Source organism: Dendropsophus ebraccatus, chromosome 13 (assembly GCF_027789765.1).
Source record: "Dendropsophus ebraccatus isolate aDenEbr1 chromosome 13, aDenEbr1.pat, whole genome shotgun sequence".
NCBI lineage: Eukaryota > Metazoa > Chordata > Amphibia > Anura > Hylidae > Dendropsophus > Dendropsophus ebraccatus.
In genome coordinates, this window is record NC_091466.1 from 55,006,821 (window position 1) to 55,031,733 (window position 24,913).

The window sequence follows — 24,913 nt, forward strand, 5'->3', positions numbered from 1 at the left end:
ACTGTTAGAAAGGTCCTGACTGGTCAGCAGCCGGACCAACAGCCCAGCTAACAGCACTGCAGCTTCCAAACACAGATCAGGTGCAGGACCTGTGTGTGATGATGAAGCTCCACAGAACACACACAGGTCCTGAACGTGATCATTCTAAGCGCAGGAGAGGTCTGATAGGAAGGTACATACTGCAGATAGGGCGGCTGCCGCCCGCTGCACACACCAGGGGCACAGAACATAACATTTAGTGAGTTGGTCAGCCCTGTCAGACTGACTTCACTAAAATGACAGGCTGAGTTGCCGCCCCCTTAGGGAGCCAGAATCTGCTGCCTGAGGCCAAATGCTCACTTCGCCTCATGGCAGAAACGGCCCTGGGTGGGATGGGTGGAGTGCACGACCAAGTAGAGGCAGCCACGCCCCCCAGCAGGAACACAGAAAAAAGACAAATTTGGTCAGCTCTCCTAGAACTACGCAATCAAGTAGCCAGGAATCAGTGGATTCATCAGATACTACGATTCCTTGGCAAGGAAATGTCATAAAATGTGTATGCTAGACCCTGTGGGTCAAACAGAGTGTTGCTGCTTCTGCTTCCATGGCTATCAATAAATGTCTATCCGAGGCCCTTTGGGGTCTGAGTGCTGCTGCTTTCACTACCATAAAAATGTATATCCCTAAGTGGTTTATAGGTACATTTACTTTTAGGCTGCGTTCACACTACGTATATTTCAGTCAGTATTGCAACCAAAACCAGGAGTGGATTAAAAACACAGAAAGGATCTGTTCACACAATGTTGAAATTAACTGCCATTATTTCAATATAACGGCCGTTGTTCTAAAATAACAGCAAATATTTGCCATTAAATGGCGGCCATCCACTCAATTTCAACATTGTGTGAACAGATTCTTTCTGTGTTTTTAATCCACTCCTGGTTTTGGTTGCAATACTGACTGAAATATACGTAGTGTGAACATAGCCCCCAAGTGTGTAATCACTGCATTTTATAGGTTCGATAATTTCTAACCGAAAGCCAGATTTTTTGGGGGTGTTTGAGGTTCTAGTGATTTCATGAAGATATTTGCATATAGACATGTGGCATGTATTAACTATGGACATTTTTTTCTGCAGATTGTCTTACAGTTAATAGCATGGCAGCATGCTGCAGGATGTAGATGCATTTTTATATTTTACCCTAAATACTTAAAGGAAATGTCGGGCAAAAATTTTTATTAAAGTATTGTATTGACCCCCAAATTTATACAAATCACCAATATACGCTTATTACGAGAAATGCCTATGAAGTGCTTTTTTTCCCTGCACTTACTACTGCATCAAGGCATCACTTCCTGGATAAAATGATGATGTCACGACCCGACTCCCAGAGCTGTGTGGGCTGTGTCTGCTGGAGAGGATGATGGCAGGGGGACACTGAGGGACACAGGGCACTGGAGGGACACTGAGCATCCCCCTGCCATCATCCTCTCCAGCAGCCACATCCCGCACAGCTCTGGGAGTCGGGTCGTGACATCGCCATGTTATCCAGGAAGTGAAGCCTTGATGCAGTAGTAAGTTCAGGGGAAAAAAAAAACACTTTATAAGCATTTCCCATAATAAGTGTATATTGGTGATTTGTATATCTTTTGGGCGGCAATACAATACTTTAATAAAAAATGTTGCCGGACTTCTCCTTTAATTCAATTCACAGCCCTAGCGAGAGTGATATCAGACAGCGCAGGGTCTCTCAATCCAGTTAAAGATAGGGCTCAGCGATGGGATAATGGAGGGAGTGAGTAGTCATTTGCAGCAATCATGTCTATTCAACTGGTACTTGCTTATTTGCCTATTAGCCTGTTTAAAGGTAACTAGTCATCACTTTCATGATTGAACTTGAACCACAAGTAATCTGGGTGGTCTCTGGTTGCTTCTTCCTGCCTTGCCAGCCTAGATTGATACATCTTTTCCTGTAATCAAACTGGTCAAGGGGGCAGAGATAAGCCCCTCTGGATGGTCCTGACTTGTAATTACAGTGTCAGGCTGGGACCCAGGAACATAGGACACGTGAAGCCCTAACACTGACACCCACCCCGCCGTTCCTTTCTTTGGGAGTAATCGGCTCCATAGCAGGCCGGCCCCAACCTGAAGACTGGTCACTGTTCTTATATAAGTGAGACAGGGTAAAACAAAACAAACACAGTAGTCGCAGGGTCAACAAGCCGGGTCAGAATCTATCAGTCGTTGCAGTACAAAATCAAGAGTCAGGAAGTCAAAAGTTGAAACGTGAAGCCAGAATCAGGAAACCAGGAAATAAACAATAATGATACAAAGCTAGCTAATCAGGCAGATTTATCTGACAGATTTTGGAAGCGAAAGCCAGAAATGGATTTGAAAAGAGGAGAAATCTCAGTCTTTCCTTCCTTCTCGTTCCCTATTTATGCTCTGTTCCTGGCTTTGGCTTCAAAAATCTGTGAGATAAATCTGCCTGTGTAAACTACCATAAGTCAGACTCAAAGAGGCTCTATTGCAGGGAAGGAGCATGATGAGGGGAGAAGTTTCATGGAGGCTAGAGTCCCAGCCCCAGGTGTGGTTGGGGCATAGACTTCGTATTGATGGGGCATTGATGTCAGGTACCAGTCAGCATGTCACAATGATTACCACCTGAGCAGATCGACAGGGACGCCGTCGGCGTGCTTCCTGCAACCTGACGGACCGGCTCCAAGGGACGCCGTTGGCATTAACAGGTGGCCAGCCGGACGCTCCGCTCCGCTCCGCTCCGGGAGCTGCGCCGGATGGCCGGCTCCTGACAGACAGCATGTAATGACAGGTTCAATCCCTACCAGGTGCTAACCTCAACTTTTATTTCTACATACAATTACGCATCCTAATTAGAGTCTAATTTGTTAAAATAAAAGGATGTTGAAATGACAGGCAACATTATGTTTACCATTATTTTTATTAGTTGTTGTAGTAATAAATGTATTGTAATGAAGACAAATTTCCCCAAAGCAAGACAGATTTGATAATTGTATTGGGAAAATCAAACACTCAAACCAATAATTCAATTATATTGTTTTACATTGGTTTTAGTTTTCCACTTAAAGATCATAAATTAAAAAGACACACGGGATCACACACACACTTGTATACAGAACAGTATATATTTAGCCAGGTTTGAATCATTGCTGATATGTTTCTTGTTAGCTGTAGACATTGTTGCTCCTGAGTCATTTAGATAGGAAGAGAACGATGGTCAAATGGAGAAAGGGACTAAGTGCAAATACATTGGTAACTACCTGTTAATGTCTTTTCGTGACCTTTTGTACATGAACGTTACGGTAAGTCGTTGCAACTACTAAGTTGAATGGCCTGAATTCCACTCTTTGTTATCCTCACAGTATTTCCAGGCATCTGGATATAATCTTTTTTTTTTTATAATAAAAAAAGTTAGGTAATAGGCAATAGATTTATTAATATGCAAAAACATCTAATACTATGTGTGTGTTGAAGAAAAGCCTCAAGACCATTTAAAGGGAATGTGTTTATTTTTAAAGAATTTTTAAAGGGATTTTCTAATTTTCCATTTTTATATTATAAAATAATCCTTGTGTAAAGTCAGAAAATTTGCATTACCGTGGCCGACAATAGTAACTGTTATCTTTTATAGCAAAAATTATGGAGAATGTGAACCAAACTTTGGCAAGAACCTTCATCCTTCTAGGTCTTTCTAATGCTCCTAGACTGCAGCACATGTTCTTTATATTGTTTTTTCTGATGTACACGGCAACCTTGTCTGGTAATCTTCTACTGATCGTTGTGGTTAGACTTAATTCCCGACTCCAGACACCCATGTACTTCTTCCTCAGTAACCTTGCTTTTATTGATATTTGCTTCTCTACCACCATTGTCCCAAAAATTCTTGCAAATACAATATCCCATAGTAGGGAGATTTCATTTTTGGGATGTGCAACCCAGATGTATTTCCATTTGGCTCTGGGGGCTACAGAATGTTTAATTTTGGCCGCCATGGCCTATGATCGGTACATTGCTATATGTAAGCCTTTGCAGTATAACATTATCATAGACAAAAAACTTTGCCTATTTTTGGCTGCTGGATCATGGACTGTGAGTTTTCTGAACTCTGTCATCCATGCGGTCTTCACCTTCCAGTTGCCATATTGTAAGTCCAACCATGTAAACCACTTTTTCTGTGAAATGCCACCACTCTTCCTTCTTTCATGTAGAGATACTTGGTTCAATGAAATTGCTGTATATATCTCTGGTGGACTTATTGCTCTTTGTTCTTTCTTATTGACCCTGCTATCGTATATTCATATAATTAATGCTATACTAAATATTCACAGCATAAATCGAAGAAAAAAGGCTTTCTCTACGTGTGCATCCCACCTTACAGTTGTGTCGCTTTACTATGGAACCATTATGTTTATGTATTTGCGTCCAAGATCAAGTTACTCTCCAAATCGGGACAGAGTCGTCTCCATCTTTTATACAGTCGTTACTCCAATGCTGAATCCCATCATTTATAGTATAAGAAATAAAGACATCACTGTAATCATAAAAAAGGCTATTAGCTCTATATCATACTATTGAATTGTCTAACTAATGGGATAACATGTAAACAAGTCAAAATTATTTTATGATATGTTATTACTTGTGGAAAGTTAGACAAATTTCTAATGTACATTAATTATGGGAAATGCTCATATACTTCTATTTCCCTTAATTTAGTAGATCATGGAGTGTTAGAATTCTCTCAGATACAGTGACGTCACGACCCAGGGTGTAATTCCTATGGAGTGTCCAGCAGGGGGCGGTCTATATTTAGAAGTCTATGGGACTTTATTGTTTCTATGGATTTCTATGTAAAGTAATGTAATGTAGTGTACAGTGTGCTTTATTGAATGAATACATTTATTGAATACTTTGGGGAACAAGTGTCCTTGCTTCCCAAAGTATTCCATAAATGTATTCAATCAGTACATTAGGAGGGCACCGAGTAGGGAGGGAGAGAGGTGCCTGTGAATCTACCTCCCCCCCTGCTCGGTGCTGCTGCCACATATACACTGTACTACTCCTCCCATCATCTCCCATGATGGGGGAGTAGTACCAGGGCCATCTTCATCACCAGTAAGCCGGCCGAACAGCCGCCTGCTGCTGCACTGAACTACTATTCCCATCATCTGCTCATAGTATGAGCAGATGATGGGAAGAGTGGCTGGGTTATCCTATCACATGCCGGGCACAGGGAGGAGCCGCTCATCACACAGGGGCTTCTGTACAGCCATCATGCCCCCTCCGCTCCCCCCACCTTCTTCTTCCGGGATCCGGGTAAACTTCCCCCTATCCCATGGCTGACTCCCAAGTTTGGCAAGTTTCCCCGGATCCCGGAAGAAGGAGGGAGGAGCGGAGGGGGCATGATGGCTGTACAGAAGCCCCTGTGTGATGAGCTGCTCCTCCCTGCGCCCGGCATGTGATAGGATAACCCAGCTACTCTTCCCATCTGATGATGGGAATAGTAGTTCAGTGCGGCGGCGGGCAACGGAGGGCGGCGGCGGCAGGCGGGTGGGCAGGGTGGTGGGCGGCTGTCCGGCGGCTTACCAGTGATGAAGATGGCCCTGGTACTACTCCCCCATCATGGGAGATGATGGGAGGAGTAGTACTGTGTATATGTGGCAGCAGCAGCACAGAGCAGGGAGGTAGGGGGGAAGTAGATGCACAGGCACCTCTCTCCCTCCCTCCCTGCTCGGTACCCTCCTAATGTACTAATTATTTACATTTATTCCATAGATGTATTCAATCAATAAAGCACACTGTACACTACATTACATCACTTTACATAGGCATCCATAGAAACAATAAAGTCCCATAGACTTCTACATATAGAGCGCCCCCTTGCTGGACACTCCATAGGAATTACACCCTGGGTCGTGACGTCACTGTATCTGAAAGAATTCTAACACTACATGATCTAATAAATTAAGGGAAATAGCAGTATATGTGCATTTCCCATAATTAATGTACATTAGAAATTTGTCTAACTTTACATAAGTAATAACATATCAAAAAATAATTTTGGCCGTACTTCTCCTTTAAATGCCCAATATTCAGTTATTGACCAAAAAAGTAGATATTTAAATGATTATAGGTGTGATCGGATTAGACACTGAGAGGCTACCTGTGGGTCGTGTACCTCTCGGTAAGATTGTTTACATATGTACATATGCTTCTTCCAGGTAAACAAAGACATTTTGCCCAGTTGACAGACTTTAAAAGGGGCGGATCTTTGGACTGAAAGATGCAAGGTAGTCATATCAGTGAACTGCCAGCCATCTAGGCCATTCTGATCAAGGTGTTATTTGTTGGCGGTAGTGGATACGTAAGGGTAGACACAAACAAGGAACAGGCTCTGGATGCCCTAGACCAGTGCTTCTCAATTCCAGTGCTCAGGCCTCACCAACAGGTCATGTTTTGAGGATTTCCCATACAAAGAACACCTGTGATAATACCTGATGCACTATATAATTATATCACCTGTGCCATACTATGGAAATCCTCAAAACATGACCTGTTGCTGAGGCCTGAGGACTGGAATTGAGAAGCACTGCTCTAGACAGATCTTCAGTAGAGGATCATTTGATCTTCCGACAAGCACAAGCAGCTCCCAATCAGCACCATCAGGACATAGATGGCACCTTCATTACACAACACACACAAATATTTCCATTTGGCTCTGGGGCTACGGAATGTTTACCTTCGGCTATCATGGAACTTATTAATGCCTTTGCAAAATAACAGATCATAGAAAATCATAGACTCTATCATTCTATAATTTGGTTTTGAAAGCTTTGGTTTTGGCTTCTGAATCATGGACTGTGAACTTTTTGAACTCTGTGATCCATGTATTTACCTTCCAGATGCCTTAATTTAAATCCAACCAAAGGAACCACTTTTTTGCCACCACCAGTGTCGGAATAACCCACTGGAGGACCGGAGAATATTCCAGTGGGCCTTGATGGCAGCTCTGCTGCAGGGCCGTCTCGGGAATCTAGGACACACATTCTCAGGTAAATGCACCATTCAATTGTCTGTGCCTCTGTACAATGCACATGCAATTGATTGAACCTAAGGGTATGTTCACACTGAGTAAATGTGGTGAAGAGTTCCGCCGCAGAATCCCGCCTGCCTCAGTGTGCCATAGCCTGTTTATGAGAGGGCTCGCACAGGCTGCCTCCGCACAAACAAATGACATGTCAACTCTTGTAGCAAAGGTGTGCGAGCCTTCTCATAGACATGCTATGGCACACTGAGGCAGGCAGAATTCTGCCACATTTACTCAGTGTTAACATACCCTAACAGGTGTCCAAGACAGAGAGGAGAGCAGCAGCAGTTTTGGAGTATGTATTAGGTAAGTTTCTTTCTTTTTCTTTTTCCTAGCCTGCACAGGGCTAAAAGTCACTGCACAAAGGGGGGCCCACTACTATAAAGGACTGCACAGAGGAGAGGCCATCTACTATGGAGCATGCAAAAGAAGAGCCCATGGAGCCTCATTAAAGAGTCTCGAAACAGAGGACTAGGCAGATATCCTTCCGGAAAGGACCCAGCCAAAGGGTGGCTCCTGTAAGGAAACCACCAAAACCACCATATTAAGTGGCTCTATAAGTCAATGTAATGAAAAGTGAAAAACCAAGGCCAGGTATCCATCCACAAATAGCTGTTTCAAGGTGTTTCCCCTCATCAGTGTTGAGCAGGATTCTGGCTAGGGGGGAGCAATGCCTAGTAGAGCCATAAGAGAGACAGATTGCTGATCTCAGGGAGACCAGCAAAACGATAACACTGCCGGCTGCTAGTGAAAGCGCTCAATGCAGTGAAGTCCTAGGTGCATTGCCCCCTTGGAAACATAAATATGCAAAAGAGGAGCCCGTGGAGCCTCGTTGAAGAGTCTCAAAACACAGGACTAGCCAGATATCCCTCCGGGAAGGACCCAGCCAAGGGGCAGCTCCTGTTAGGAAACCACCAAAACTACCAAGTGGCCTTATAAGTCAGTGTAATGACAGGGATTTCACTGCATTGATCGCTTTTACTAGCAGCCGCCAGTGTTATAGTTTGGCTGGTCTCCCTGAGATCAGCAATCTATTTCTCTTATTGCTCAACTAGGCATTGCGCCTACCTCGCCAGAATCCTGCTCCACACTGATTAGGGGCAACACCCTGAAACTGCTGTCTGTGGATGGATACCTGGCCTTGATTTTTCCCTTGTCATTACATTGACTTATAGCTTAATATGGTGGTTTTGGTGGTTTCTTTACAGGAGCCACCCCTTGGCTGGGTCCTTCCCAGAGGGATATCTGGCTAGTCCTGTGTTTAGAGACTCTTCAATGAGGCTTCACAGGCTCTTCTTTTACATGTTCATGTTTCCCAGGGGGCAATGTACCTAGGATTTCACTGCATTGAGCGATTTCACTAGCAATTGGCAGTGTTAACGTTTGGTTGGTCTCTCTGAGATCAGAGATCTGTTTTTCCTCTCTACTATAGAGGGAATACACAGAGGGGGGCATCTACTATAGGGTACTCTACAGAAAGGGGTCCACTACTATGAGGGACTTCCTGGGGCCCTGTATTATAGGGGGGAGTACACAGAAGCAGGGTATCAACTATTATTAGAGACTTAAAAGAGAAAGCCACCTACTATATGGGACTACACAGAGGGAACTATAGAAGGATTATACAGAGGGGGCATCTGCTATACTATATACTATAGGGGACTCTACAGAAGGGGCTCCCCTGCTATAGGAATTTCACAGGGAAGGGCACCCTGTACTTTAGGAGAAGTACACAGAAGGAGGGTAGTAACTATTGTTAGGGACTAAACAAAAGTGGCCACCTACAATAAGAGACTGCATGGAGGGGGCTGCCTACTATAAGGAACTACAGAGAGGGGGACCTCTACTACATATGAACAACACATGGGGGGACATCTACTATAGGGGACTGTAAAAAGGAGGGCCCTGTACTATAGTGGAACTACAGAGAGGGCGGAGCACCTACTTTAGGATCACAACAGAGAGGGAGAAACCTATTATAGGGGACTAAATGGTATGGCCCTCTACCATAAGGGTTTACACAGAAGGGGGGCCCTGAACTATAGGAGTGCAAAGAGGGTGCCACCTACTATATGGTGACTGCACAGAGGGGCAACTCCCTTCTTGCACTCTCTGTGCAGCCCCTATATAATAGGCCACTTTGTGCACTCCCCTCTAATGGATGCCCCCCCTGTGCAGCCCTCATATAGTAGGTGGCCTCATCTGTGCACAGTCTGAAAACCTCTCCACTGCTTACTGGACCATAACTTATGGTATGTCTCGTGATACAGCTGCACAAAGCAGTCTACATAGTCAGTTGAAAAACTGATACATTGTAACAGAAAAACACAATGCACGCAACACATAAAAAGGGAGCTGGGCTCTTGGTGGCAAGTTTCACAATCCAAAAACCCAAAACCTCTTGGAGGCAATCACCTAGGTTTATTGATCCACTCAATATCTAGGTAACACAAGCTATTAATATCACCATTATATTTGCAGACATTACAGACACTCTGGGGGACCTGAAATAAACCATGGCACTAATCTACACCTGCTCCAGAGCAAGTGTAGATTCTGCACCTGCCTTATGGCAAGGGTAGGTCCCGTCAGGTCAGTAAATCTGTTGTGGTGAATGGGGATTGGGCTTGATTTAAGACTGGTGTACAAGTACGCCGGTCTTAATAAATGTCCCTCTTAGGATGGGTTCATACTGAGGAATTCTTGTGAACATGTCACTTCTTTCGGCGGATAGCGGAATACGCTGGCCCATAGAATGGTGTCTATGGAGCCAGCGGAAAGGCGTGCGGACAGCCGACGAAATTCCGAGGATATTATCCATGAGAATTCCTCAGTATGAACCCACCCTTAAAGTCTAATTTTTAAGGGAACCTGTGATCACTTTCATGCTGCCTTAACCATGAGTTATCTATCAACCACTATGAACCACTGAAGACCACGCCAATAACACAGGAATTTTTTTATTACTATTAGTATTGGCTTCAGCGTGCTTTTGTGTGATTTACCATTGGCAGGAAATGGAAAATAGTAGAACTTGTAAATGTGTATTGTCTACAGATCCTTGTCTCTACCATCTTCTATTGTCACAGACTAGCTGGATCTTGTCTCTGAGCTCTAACCCTACCCCACGAGTGATCATCTCTAACTGTCCCCTCCAGCCTACTTCACCATCTTCCTTACATCTTCAGAGATAAATATATTTCTTTAATAGGACATTTATGGAGAGTGAGGTGTGTTTTCAGTGTGCTGCCTTGTTATGAATGAAGCAACAAATAAAGCAGACAGGGAGCGAAAGCATAAGGTGCTGCATCTTCACTGATGCAATAGTCTGCAGGGAAATTAGATGCTCTGCAACACCTTTGGGTAGGGAACTGTCAGGAGTGATGAGGGAGGGGAGTAGACAAGGTGGGAGATCTGTGATGAAGAGCTGAGGGACAGCAATACATTCTGGGACTTGTAGTACTGAGCTTATGCTCATTCGGGAAGTGCAACTATGAAATACAGAACTAAGACCTAAATAGATTTTAGGCGGTTTTAGAAGAGGGGCAGAAAGGCAAGCAATGCTTTATGCTTCTGCAGCATGTTTATTTTTTATCTGACGTCAGATTACCCCTTTAACATGTTCATTTTAATATTTCATGTTAAAATACTAAATTACAAAACTATGAAAACCCTTTTATTATGGTTAATGTCTCAAAAGGCCTTAAAATATTGTAATTGTGCTGGGAAAATCCAAAACACAAAATTAACATTTAATTTAATTGATTGCATTTTTTTTTACCTCACAACCAAGACCCCTGGGGATATAATAGGTATATTTATTAGGTAATATCCAGGTGACTGATCATATACTTTATGAGTACTGAATGTCATGGATGAGAAAGCTGTGCAAGTTCATTATGTGCTGGCAGTACAGTAAGTATAAACTAAGAACTATTTACATCCATTACTGACAAAAATGTACTTCGGACCCCCAACCCTCTGCCTCTTCGGGGCATCCCCAACACAGATTTCTATGCTCACTGCTCTGCAAAAGGACAAACAGGGAAGTCTCCTCTTTTCCGTTGCAAGCAATTTAGGATGAGGATGTGAGGCAGGTATTATCCAGCGTGAGAAAAACATGGCCGCTTTCTTCCAGAAACAACATGACTCTTGTCTCCAGTTTGGGTAGGGTTTTGCAACTCAGTTCAATTGAAGTGAATGGACCTTAAAGAGTAGCTGTTGTTTGTAAAAACTTTTGAGCTGTCATAGACAGGTCAAAATTTTTGATCGGCCCGGGTCTAAGGGTTCAGGCCTGTACCGACTGGTATAACGAATCGGGAGAGGACCACGCAACAACATGTCCTCCTTCTGCTCTGTATAAAAAAAAAAAGGTCAGGCTCCATAGACTTACATTATGAGCCTATTTTTTTTTCTAACACAGAGCAGGAGTAGATCGTGCTGCAGCGCATCGTCTCCCACTCATTCTCCTGATTGGGACAGGCCTTATACCTCAGACCTGGACCTATCAAAACTATTGACATGCACAGTTTAATTGCAAATCATACTGTACTTCAACTGGAGTAATGTTGTCTATTGAAGATAGTGACAATGTTTTTCTAATGCTGGATAACCCCTTTAAGGAAGAGATCATTAGTAGACAATTTGGGGGGGGGGGGGGGGCATCCTTTACTGAAACATAACCTTCACTGCTTACGTACTAAAACATACTGAAGCTTTTTAATTCACTATTTAGTTATCTGAACCTGTGACATCTGTGGTTAGGATATACAGAAAATAATGTGTAGTGAACTTTGCATACTACGTAGTCTGTTATCCTAGGTGTATCTGAGTAGCTCAAAGGCTGTGTTCCTACTTTGGGAATGTATCAGGCAATAAGTGTACATATGTTCTTTTATGCTACTTTACGTTTTACACTTTTTATTTCTTTTCATAAATTTTTTATTACATTTTTAACTCAATTAAGACTTGAATTGCCATTTCTGCTGTATTGATTACACAAAACGGCACTGGCTACCAGGAGTGGACTCGGAGAAAAAAAAAATCAGCCCTGGTACACAAACTACCCCACTAGTCCACATAACAACATTAGAATGTTTATATAGAACATTGACACAGAATGTTTGCTTAGAATGTTTACATACAATGTAGACTTAGAATGTTATGTCAACATTCTAAGCAAGCATTCAATGCCAACATTCTAAGCCTTCAATCTGACATAGAAAGTTGTTACAGAATGTAGGCTGAAAATTTGGGCTAAGAATGTTGTAAACATACATTTTATGTCACCATTCTTTTACAACATCATATGGCAACATGACATTGACATTGTCATAGCATGTTGACATAGAATTTATGTTTTGAATATGTCAAGCTTCTATGCCAACATTCTGTCATAAAATGTTGACATAACATTCTAAACCTACATTCTATGTCAACATTCTGACATACTGTAGAATGCTGTCATAGAATGTTGAGTTACAATTTAGGTTTAGAATGTTGACACAGAATGTTGGCTTAATGTTCACACTACGTAAAAGTACGGCCGTTGTTGCCATCGGCAACAATGGCGTACTTTGTACGGTGTGGAACACTGCCTATTCTTCTATGGAATCCTGGCCGGAGCGTACACATAGTATACGCTCCTGCTGGGATCCCATGCGGCGCCGCAAAGATCTGCAACAACGGCCGTACTTTGTACGGTGTGGAACACTGCCTATTCTTCTATGGGATCCCAGCCGGAGCGTATACACATAGTATATGCTCCGCCTGGGATCCCATGCGGTGCTGCCAAGAACTGACATGTCAGTCCGGCCCTGCTGCCTACCATATAGGCAATGTTTGTTGGAAAGATAATGGGGAAAAAAAGAGGCAGAAGTCCCTTTTGGCTTTCAGCTTCACAGTTTGCAGAGATGAGTTGGTACAATCTATGGTTTACTCCTTTGCCTTCTTGCCTTCCTGAAAACATTCTCCATTGCATCCTAGTTTCATGTTCACTTGTTTTCTCACCTATATATACAATTCACTTTAAATGTCTCTGTCTTAATGCAGCATAAGTCAGTCCAGTTTGTGGTTCTCAGAGATAAGTATACCTCCTCTTGGTGTAGGTAGAAGATTGTCCCATTGTGAAGAAGCTCAAGAAGTTTAGCGATGTCAGGCTACGATGCTCTGTACATTTGGGCATAATGTTACTATATCAAAATGTTAAATGTCAATCTTCAGTTAAATTTCTAACCATTAGAAAATAACAAGAAATGATATGGAGATCCTGAATAAAACATCAGTAACCTTTTTCCTTCTTGGACTCTCTAACATTCCGAGATTGCAACCTCCTTTCTTTCTTATATTAATCCTGATGTATATGGTGACATTATCTGGAAACCTTCTAATAATCATTGTAGTGCGTCTTCATTCTTCTCTCCAAACACCCATGTACTTCTTTCTCAGTAACCTTGCATTTATTGATATTTGCTTCTCCACCACTATTGTGCCCAACCTTCTTAAAAATACAATTTCCCGGGACAGGACAATTTCCTTCATTGGATGTGCAACACAGATGTATTTCCATTTGGGTCTAGGGGCTACAGAGTGTTTGATGTTGGCTATCATGGCCTATGATAGATACATTGCTATTTGTAAGCCCCTAAAATATATCACTATCATGGATAAGAGACGTTGCCTCTCACTGGCAATTGGATCATGGACTGTGAGCTTTTTGATCTCTGTCATCCATGCAGTTCTGACCTTCCGGCTGCCTTATTGCAAGTCTGGTGAAGTTAACCACTTTTTTTGTGAGATGCCACCACTTTTGCGGCTTTCATGTACAGATACTTGGTTCAATGAATTAGTAGTATACATCTCTGGTGTTCTATTTACCCTTTGTTCATTTTTATTGATACTGTTATCCTATGTCCATATAATTTCCACCATACTAAAAATCCACTTTACTAAAGGAAGACTGAAAACTTTCTCTACCTGTACATCCCATCTTACAGTTGTCTCCCTCTACTATGGCACAGTTATGTGTATGTACATGAGCCCAAGGTCCAGTTACTTGCCAGAGCGCGATAGAGTGGTCTCTATCCTGTATACAGTAGTGACTCCAATGCTTAATCCCATCATTTATAGTGTAAGAAATTCAGACTTTAAAGAATGTACCAGAAAGTTTTTTAGTATGAATTTCTAAAGTATATAATTAGTTTTGCATTTGCTTTTATTGACCTTCAATAAAATTCACTGATAAGCAATAATACAGAGCGCACACTGTTTCTATCTAATGCGGGTCACCTGCTGGTCATGTCTTCAGAATAAAGTGTATTTTTTCTGATATCCAGTCTCCTGAGATATGAAACATGTCTGGGATGTAAAATCGGGCAGAGTATAACCAGCAGAATATCTATTTGGTTGTCACAATTGGAGTCATGGATCCACTGTACCACCACTAGCCATGGCGTAAGCAGCACCAGGTTGCAGAGTTTAAAGGGCCGTTGGTCTTTACCAGTGCCCACTGCAAGGCGGCATGGACTTGCTGTGGCAGGCGACCCCCAGGTCACTACCCCTGGCTTGGCTTGCTAGTGGCGGTGTGCAAGGTGCAACTGGAGACACGTAGGCTGGCAAACTGGGACACATGGCTGGAACTACAGGCAGCAGGAACGCAGCAGCAACACAGCAGGACTCATGGCTGGAACCATAGGCAGCAGGAATCACAGGCTGGAACCACGGGCAGGAATCTGGGCACAGCTGGGACCACACACTACGGGAAGCATGCAGAGGCTCCAGCAAATAGGGCAGGGCAGCAATTTATAGGTAGAGCTGCTATGCAGAAGCCAGTCAGGGGCACTCTGGCCCTCTAAGTTTAGGTAGAACTGACGAGCGTGCCCTAGGAGATGGGTGGCGTGCGTGCTGGGCAGAAGATGGAGCCAGCTGATGGGAGGAGGAGCCCAGGGGAGAGAGGAGCCAGCGGCCAGAATAAAAAAGGGCACGCAGCTGTGGAAAAAGGTACGTGCTGTTGCTATAACAGTAACCACCCCCTTTGGACTCTCCTTCGTTCTTGCCTGAAAGAAGTTCTTAATGAGATCCCGATCTAAGATGTCAGACACAAGCTCCTAGGAAGAAACACTTCCAGCTGATCAAAAAGTATCTTCTCCCTCTAACTATCTTCATGGCTAAGATGTCCTTGATAGAGTAGACATCAGAGGAGTTTGCTGGAGGAGGAGAGATGGGCACTTTGGAGAAACAGTTGAGGACCACTAGTTTTAGATGAGAGACATGAAAGATGTTTGGGATCTGCATTGTGAGAGTTTAAAGGTGACAGGATTCGTGTGTCTCCAGATCTTGAATAGACTGAGAAACCGTGGGCTCAACTTATAGCTAGCGATCTTTTGCACGTACTGGCAGATAGCCAGACATTGTCAAAAGGAGCAAAGGTCATGGCAGGCCTCCTCTTCTTGACCGCCTAAGGCTGCATTCACGCGTTCAGTGTTTTTCCCGGTATGTGATTGTGGTCCGGCAGCAACCTCCGTGATCCGTGCAAAATAGTCCGTTTTTCATCCGTTTTGTATCCGTGACCGTTTTTTTTATGGATCTGTGTTAAAGCATTTTAAATTACATTGATTACATCACCTCCGTGTTTTTCACGGATGAAGACGGATGTCACATCCATGTACATCCGTGAAAAACACGGATCTCATTGATTTCTATGGGGAATCCTTTCCGTGCATCCGTTCCAAGTAATGACATGTCCTATTTTTTAACGGAACGGATCACGGATCCGTGAAATCACGGAACATCTGAATAGCCCAATAGAAAACAATGGGCGGTAAAATTTCCCGGAACGTGTGAATGCAGCCTAAGACTTCACTTCACCTGGACCGGCTGCACGTATCAGGGATTGGTACATCTATTCCCAAATGGTCTTTCACGAATTCCCCCACAGCCAGTACCTGGGAGTATGTAGACAGATGCAACGGAGGGTGAGGATATCTCGCCCATAGACTATAAAAAATGGCAATGTCTCTGTGGAACTTGAGTCCAGATGATTGTAGGGAAACTCTGACCAAGAAAGTAGACTAGACCAATCATCCTGGCCAGCAGAGACAAAGTAACTGAGATAGTTTCCCAGGACATGTTTAACTCTCTCGGTATGGTTGATAAGCGGAAGAAAAGTCTAGCTTCACCTGGAGGTGGGAACAGAGGGCATGCCAAAACCTGGAGACAAATTGGGGTCCTCTATCCAAAACGATATGTCCCGGAAGCCCATGCAACCAGACGATATGTCTGGGAAGCCCATGCAACCAACTGGAAGAATAGATTGGCTAGACACGGAGCAAAAGGCAGACCAGGTAAGGGCACAAAATATGATGAAGAAATGTTAGTGATAATGGAAATATGTTCCAAAGGATGATCAGGGATGGGCAAGGGCTGGAGCAAACTGGCAGGTCTTAAATGGGAAGCTTTGTTTTTGGCACAGTTGGTACAAGATGCCACATAGTCTTTTACATCCTTGTAAAGACTTGGCCACCAGAAATGTCAAGATATCAACTGCCCTGTCTTTTCAATACCAGGATGACCAGCAACCAAGAAGCATGACCCCAGTTCAATATCCTCCTACGAAGCGCAGGGCATACATAGGTCTTGCCAGGAGGGAAACTATGAAGTATGGAGGGGGCTACAGGAATCAGACGCTCAGGTGAAATGATGTGACAAGGTGCGTCTTCTTTTCCCAGGACATCAGATGCCCGCAAGAGCGCATCTGCCTTTATGTTCTTTCATCTGCCGGATGGAAAAAATTACAAAGTTGAACCTGGAGAAGTAGAGAGATCACCTGGCTTGTCTGGGATTGAGATGTTGCACTGTCTGAAGGTCTAGAGGAGGTTCTTATTCGTGTAGATGGTAACTGGATGATTCGCCTCTTCCATGAGATGGTGCCATTCTTCTAAAGCTTACTTGATGGCTATAAGCTCTCAATCCCCAATGGTGTAGTTACACTCAGCAGGGGAGGAAGTCTTGGAAAAGAAGCAACAGGTTCTAGTCTTCCCTAGAAATCCTTCTGGGTAAGTACAGCCCCTGCGCCTACCGAGGAAGCATCCACCTCCAAGAAGAATGGCCTGGCTAGGTCTAAACATGACAGGACAGAGAAGACAATTTCAACTTAGAAAAGGCTTGCTCTGGTTTGGTCGACCACCAACCGGGGTCAGCACCCTTTTGGGTAAGGGCCACAATTGGCGCTACCAAAGTGGAGAAGTGGGGAATAAACTGCTGATAATAGTTTGCGAACCCCAGGAACTGTTGTATGGCTCAAACTCCAACAGGCGTGGCCACTGAAGTATTCTAGACAGCTTTGCTGGATCGATCTGCAGACCATGGTCAGAAACAATGTACCTGAGAAATGGAAGACTGGATTGATGAATACTCACTTCTCCAACCTGGTATACAGATAGTTGGTCCCTAAACGTATGGGTGTGCAGATAAGGGGAGTAGATCAGTATGTTGTCAAAGTACATGATGACACAGGCTTAGATGAGGTCGCTGAGTATATCATTGACAAACTTCTGGAGGACCGCTGGGACATTACACAAGCCAAAAGGCATGACCAGATACTTGAAGTGCCCATTTCTGGTGTTGAAGGTGGCCTTCCAATTATCGCCCTCACGAATCATAGGTCCCCCTGAGATCCAGCTTCGTGAAAATTTAGGCTCCCTGGACAGAATCAAATAACTCCAAAATCAGAGGAAAGGGATAGTAGTTCTTCACCTTCAATTTGTTAAGACTCCTTTAATCGATACAACAATGGAGAGACCCGTCTTTCTTCTGGACAAAAAACAACCAAGCACAAGCTGGAGAAGTGAACTTACGGATGACGCCCTTATGCAGGTTCTCCTTGATGTTGTTATATCGGAGGAGCGGCCAGTCACTTGCCAGATGGTGAGATGTGACTCCATCCCGGAGGTGGTTGGCCGAGATACAGCCGGACCTTGGAGTGTTACTTTGTAACGCCAGTGCAAATTAGGCGCACAAGTGTGATGGCACGCCTGCTTTTTTATGACAAGGCTGGTTGTACCTTTTTCTTCTGTGGTCAGTGTCCTGCCAGGTTGCTACGGGGTCCCTTGGGTTAGTGTGATTACGGATGGCCAGAGTGGTGTGGTGACCCTCCCAGACTATAAGAACCACCACCCACAGAAAGAGGAAATGTCCCAAGGTTAGGTGGTGTACTGTGTCAATGGAAAGCGAAAGATCACAGAGTCTCTTTAACTTAAATAAGCTTGTTTTACTAAGAAGAAACGTGCTTGAGGCAAGGTTAGGCAACTATGATGTTTCTCCTAATAAAGCACTTGATAATATACTTGACAATAGTTCCAGACAAATACTTGACAATACAGCAACCAAATCTGTAGTAAGAATGCAGTCTAGGATATAGTCGTACCGAGTAGTGTACTGAGTAATACAAAGAAGCAGAGTAGCAGAGAGGAGGATCTTGTTAGAGTATCAACCCAAGTAGTACTGTGCTCTGCCAGGATCTTGGAAGATGAGGTAGAATACTTAGAAGAAGAAGAAGAAAAGAACACCTGTACCCATGTCTTGACCTTTGACTAGTCTTCACATCCCCTTATGGCCACTAGACTCGGCTGAACCTTCCTAGAGGGTGACACAGGCCCCAAACCTTGTTACCTGGGATGAGCGGAATGCTGAGCATTTCCTGCTGACACCTGCGCTGCGAGATAGATAGAGTTCCTAGGCTTATCGCAACTTTGCTCTATCCAGATTAGTTGCTAACTCTTTGGCTTTTGTGGATACTGTCCTGCTCTGTGACACTACTTGTCCATGGCGTGGGTTGAGGTTGTCTCTGACTTGTCCTCTCCTAGAAGGGGTTTAACAGTGCATAGTGCTGTGTAGCGTTACTGGTAAGAAAATTGTTAGCTGAGTCCTTTCTTGCTTCCTACCCATACAGCGTTCTAGCTAAGACTGGCTTGGCAGGGGACCTAAAAGAGGTCCAGGGCCCAGATAGGATCACTGTGGAGAGCTATCTAGCTTGCGTCCTTCCTCCACAATGTCCAACACGAAAGACCCATACACTTCCTCCCCCCATGTGACTTCCTTCCCTAGCGTAACTAACGTGTGCTGTGAGTGGGTGAAGACTGCAACAGAAGAAGTAAAGAGAAAGCTGATAGAAGAGAAGAACAGATTCCTATTGGTCTGCAGATTCGTATGACACACAAAGAAGCAATAACCCTTTATACATTTCAGCTGTACAGCTTCCAAATACACATATCTACTAGAGTGACATCTAGTGGCGAAACTTTAGTCCTACTTTCATCACCACACAAGTACAAGTACAGACTTTTATGAAGGGTGTATATAACAGTAACACCCGTAGTAGGACACCGCATTCGTATATAGACTTGTCTGTGTTGCACCCTGTAGTTGCACTTGCCTAGCACTAGCACTTTATCTCTATACGGTAAAGTGACATTTATTGTAGGTTTTAGTTTCAATATACTCTCATAACATGAGATCATGTAGGAAGTGGACATTTATATCCCAGTGACAGGGTCTTGTGACCGTACTATTACCTAAGACAGTGCTGTACAGTATGATGTGTGTTTTTACTTGATTTTAGATGTTGTCTTGTCTAAATGATAGCATTTATATTACAATAAGGATTTTCCCAGCTTGGCTGGTGTTCCAGTTATTTATCTGACACCCCTTTTCTTTGGGTAGTATTCATGTTTTGTGTCAGTTACTGAAGACCATGACAACATCAGTGACATCACTGGCTATATCAGTTTGATGACATCCTCGATTACATAGATAATGTCATCATTGATCGATAACATCATGAACATCACCAATGACATTATCGATCTGATGACATCATTGAGGACATCCCTAATGACATCACCGATAACATCTCTGATGACAGTTAGTGAAGTCATCATAGATATGATTACGTAATCAATGACATCGCTGATATCATCATCAATCTGATAACATCATCGATCTGATGACATTATCAATGACATCTCTGATGACATCATCAATATGATGATGTTATCAATGACATCATTAATCTGGTGACGTCATCAATGACATCTCAGATTACATAATCAGTTAGATGACATCAATTTTAAAGCTGATTTTATAATTGATGACGATCAGTTAAATAATCATCGATCTGATCATCATCAACATCACTGATGACATTTGATTAAGCCATTATAATCTGATGACTTCATCAATCTGATGTCATAATCAACATTACTGATCATATCATTGATCTGATGGCATCATCAATCTGATGGGTATACACTTTATAATTTCACATCTCACATAACTTTGTTACCTAGGCCTAAGTTTCTTATCTATCGGAGCTTATTATTATCCCACAGCATAAGTTTCATGGCCAGATGAAGTATGAAGCTTCTGGTGAAGATGTAAGTTCCCATCTTTCCTATTTAGTATTATAAGTTTGTGTACACATTATAACACTACTTCTTATCATCATCAATAAGCTATTTTACTAATATCCTATCATTTTCTCCTAACTGATCTGTTGTTATAGTGTTATAAATAAAATTGTGTTCTTCTTTAAAGACACATCCAAGAATGTTTGCTTAAAGTTGGCAAAACAAGCCGTTACTCCTTGCAATACTTTAAATTTTAATTGATCTGGGAATTTTATTTTGCCAATTGTCAGCAACAGGCAAACTTTCCAGTGAATTAAATGAGCCATGCAATGGGGATTGAGCAGTGTATAAAATTGTATTCAAACCCAAGGATTTCTCACTTCATCTGACTTTCTGTACTTACTTTTTTTGCATGTGCAATCATTATGATGCTGCGTTGGTCGGTGACTATTGACCAGTTCATATCTGTGCTCCTTTAATTTGATGGTGTAAAGTTACTGTAATATCAGAGCTTACTACAGCCATATCGATATATACTATGGATAACTTGGGTCTCTGGGATGGGATTGGGGTTAAGGTTTCTGATGCTTTCTGAGATCACCTTATCATGGTGGGATCATATAGACTATTTGATCAAATGGTCTGCTAAGAATCTTATTTTTCTTATTTTTATGTACAGTATTTTGTATATATAGATATCATATAATTTGCGGTGTGCTGCTGTATTTTTACATTTGCATAATTTTAGTTATAGCATCTGCGCAGTTACCGTATTTTTCATGTTATTAGACCAACTTTTCCCCCAAGGTTCGTCTTAGCAGCCCTCTACTATGGCAAAAACCTGTACCCTCTTTGGCCTCTTAACGTCTACAGTTCTGGGGAATCCCTCCTCCCCATCCACCTCTACCTTCTAACAAGCTATCCAGCACAAGTTAGGAATTTGATATCAGTGGCCAAATGTATTAGGTTACTAAACTCAGGAAGTCCCTGTTAGGGAGGCAGTGATATGATTGAGGGACTCATTGAGACACTCTGTACTCTATACTCAACCAGCACAAGACTAAAAAGCTTCCTTCAGGAGACTGGACCTAGATTTCAAGTAAGTATATCTTTATTTTAGAGGTACTCTGATAAAAAATATTTTTCTTTCCAATCAAGTGGTTTCAGAACGTTATATAGATTTGTAATTTACTTCTATTTCAAAATCCCAAGTCTTCCCATACTTATGTAGTGTTTTCTTTCCAGTCTGACACAGTGCTCTCTGCTGCCACCTCTGTCCGAGACAGGAACTGAAAGCCAAAGAAAACCAAATGTACATATTTTAGAAGAAGACAATTTCCAATTTTAAAAGTTAATTAATTTATTAGATTATTCTTTCTGACCTCTTTAAATTTAAAGGGGGTTTCCAGATAAATGTTTAAATCTTCAGGTTTACAATTTTGTCCCTGGTGTCCGTAAACAGCTCTTTGGTCCTAATCATGATGGAGAGGTCACACTTGTTTTCAATGTATTTTAAGTTTTAATGATTGAAGATTAATAGGGTACACTTTTGGAATAACAAACGTGGAACAACTGTTAACACAATAAGTGGATTTGATGAGCTTGAACTATGACTAATATCCTGAAAACAACTTCTTATGATACATATGAAAAAAGATTTGTTAAATTATAACTTTGTTTATTTATTATATTTGTTAAACTATGAATTTTTGAATCCCGATTTTAGATGGAAAATTCAACGCAAACAGTTGTGAAAACATTCATCCTTCTTGGACTCTCTAACGTCTCTAGTCTTCAGGTTGTCTTTTCTTTGCTTTTTATTTTTATGTATCTTGTCATAGTCTCAGGGAACTTTATATTGATCATATTTGTTCTATTAAACCCCCGACTACAAACCCCTATGTACTTCTTCCTGACCAATTTAGCTGTCATTGATATTTGCTTTTCCTCAACTGTTGTGCCAAAGATTCTCATAACTACCTTATCTAGAGACAAAAGTATCTCCTTCTTTGGATGTGCAGCTCAGCTTTATCTTCATCTTGCTTTGGGGGGTTCAGAATGTTTATTGTTGGCTGTCATGTCCTATGATAGATACATAGCTATATGTAAGCCTTTGCAATATAACACTATTATGGGCAAAAGGTTCTGCTTGAATCTCATAGGTGGATGTTGGATTGCAAGCTTCTTTAACTCATTCCTTCTCACACTGTACACCTTTCAATTGCCTTTCTGCCGGTCCAATATTATCGAGCATTTCTTTTGTGAAATGCCCCCTCTTTTCCATCTCTCTTGCGCAGATACTTGGTTTAATGAGTTAGCAAAGTACATATCAGTTGGTTTAATTGTTCTTGGTTCTTTTTTGTTGATTCTTATGTCTTATCTCTATATCACTTTAGCTATACTAAAGATTCGTTCCAACAAACAAAGACAAAAAGCCTTCTCCACGTGTGCCTCTCATCTTACTGTGGTTACTTTGTACTATGGTGCCATCATGTTCATGCATTTACGGCCACATTATGCCTATTCTCCTGAACAGGACAGGGTTGTTACTATCCTCTATACAGTGGTGACTCCAATGCTAAATCCAATTATTTACAGTATCAGGAACAAGGATGTCAAAAAAGCAATCAGAAGAACCATGTGTTGGAAGGTACACCACTGATCTGAGTTCAGAGACCAGAATAAATTATCAATCGCCTAGTGCTCAACCCTGATTGGGTGTGTAGCTTGGAGCTTGTTAATCCTTGACAATAGTCCAATGTATAAACACACACCACAAAACGTCTTCCATCACAATGCTATTTACTTTACATTTGCACAATATTTACAAGGCATGTTTACACATTTGTGTAATGTGACATCCATAAGGTTCAGATGCAATTCGGGATAGGACAGTCTCTCTGGCTCAGGTTGAGCTCCACATGCCGCCGTTCACCGAGGGTGTCAGTGTCAGGAAACGCTACTCGTCTGAGACGTTTCGAGAGGCAGCTCTGAAAATGCAAATCTGAAGTAAATAGCATTATGTTGGAAGACGTATTGTGGTGTGGGTTTATACATTCAAAGTTCTGAGATACCAAGTCAAGGTAAAATTTTAAGTATAGTTATATGGTCTGGGCTTGATCAGTCATTCAGGAACATGAGTTATACATCTTGGAACAGTCTCGTAGTGACCACCATTCAGAATACCTGAAGTGCAGAGGTCGGCTTCCCAATCCGACCTCTGCATAAGTAACAGAGCATGCCTATATGTTGAAGGACTAAAGAAGGTTCAAGAGGGAAGTAATAAATAAATAAACTGAACTAAAAAAAACAAGGGCCCACAATCTGGGGTTAGTTAGAGGAAAGGTCAGAACACAAGAAAATATTACTTTACTGAGTAGTAGATGCTTGGAACAAACTTCTAGAAGATGTGGTAGGTAAATCTACAGTAACTGAATGTAAACCTGCCTGGGATAAACATAAATCTATCCTAAGATAAAAGGAAAATACTTAAATACTGGATAGACTAGATGGACCAGATGACTTTTTCTGCCTACAATTGTCTATGTTTCCATCACCCTAACATCTCCCCATCCCCCACCCCCTACTCCAGACTGGTCACAATAACACCCTTCCCCTGACACCAGACCCTACCCCCTCTCCCTTTAGAGTTTTATCTGCCCCCCCCCCCTTGCCCATGCCAGACTAGCCTCCCTGATACCACTTAGGCCTCTGGGGAAATGGGAGTAGGGAGAGACAGGATCGGGGGAGATGGGAGTAGGGAGGGGCCACAATATGGGGTTAGTTAGGGGAAAGGTCAGAAACAACACAAGAAAATATTATTTTACTGAAAGAGTTGTAGATGCTTGGAACAAACTTCCAGAAGATATGGTAGGTAAATGTTCAGTAACTGAATATAAACCTGCCTGGGATAAACATAAATCTATCCTAAGATAATAAGAAAATACTTAAAGGGCAGACTAGATTGTCTAGATCGACCAGGTAGTCTTTTTCTGCCTACAATCGTCTATGTTTCCATCATCCTAACATCTCCCCATCCCAAATCCCCTACCCCAGACTGGTCACAATTACACCCATCCCCTCACACCAGACCCTAACCCCTCTACCTTTAGAGTTTTATCTGCCCCCCACCTCAGGCTTTTCACCTACCCCTTGCCCATGCCAGACTAGCCTCCCTGATACCTTATCTTGTCCACATATATACAACAGTTTTTTTTTTTTAAACAATAAATAGCTGAATAATGGGTTTTTACAGGTTTTATTTCAATATTTTTTTTGTTTGGTAATGTCTGTGTTTCTCTTTTCTCATTTGGATGTAGCATAGTAGTAGAAGTTGTCTTGACAGAATCCATTACTAAGCTGGAGCTTATTGTTAGCCTTTAAAATGGCCCGCCAACTACGCCTGTG

General features: G+C 42.4%; 3 protein-coding genes across 3 annotated transcripts; all 3 read left to right on the forward strand.

Moving 5' to 3' along the window:
• Positions 1 to 3,658: 3,658 nt before the first annotated feature.
• On the forward strand, positions 3,659 to 4,594 carry LOC138770741 (olfactory receptor 5V1-like). Its single transcript, XM_069949950.1, has one exon. It carries the CDS (start codon positions 3,659 to 3,661, stop codon positions 4,592 to 4,594), a length of 936 nt encoding a protein of 311 aa, XP_069806051.1.
• An 8,768-nt stretch (positions 4,595 to 13,362) lies between these two features.
• LOC138770559 (olfactory receptor 5V1-like) lies at positions 13,363 to 14,289 on the forward strand. Its single transcript, XM_069949664.1, has one exon. The coding sequence runs from the start codon at positions 13,363 to 13,365 to the stop codon at positions 14,287 to 14,289; it is 927 nt and encodes a 308-aa protein (XP_069805765.1).
• A 7,943-nt stretch (positions 14,290 to 22,232) lies between these two features.
• Positions 22,233 to 24,729, forward strand: LOC138770561 (olfactory receptor 5V1-like). Its single transcript, XM_069949665.1, has 2 exons — positions 22,233 to 23,148; positions 24,677 to 24,729. Exons 1-2 carry the CDS (start codon positions 22,233 to 22,235, stop codon positions 24,727 to 24,729), a joined length of 969 nt encoding a protein of 322 aa, XP_069805766.1.
• The last annotated feature ends 184 nt before the right edge of the window (positions 24,730 to 24,913 follow it).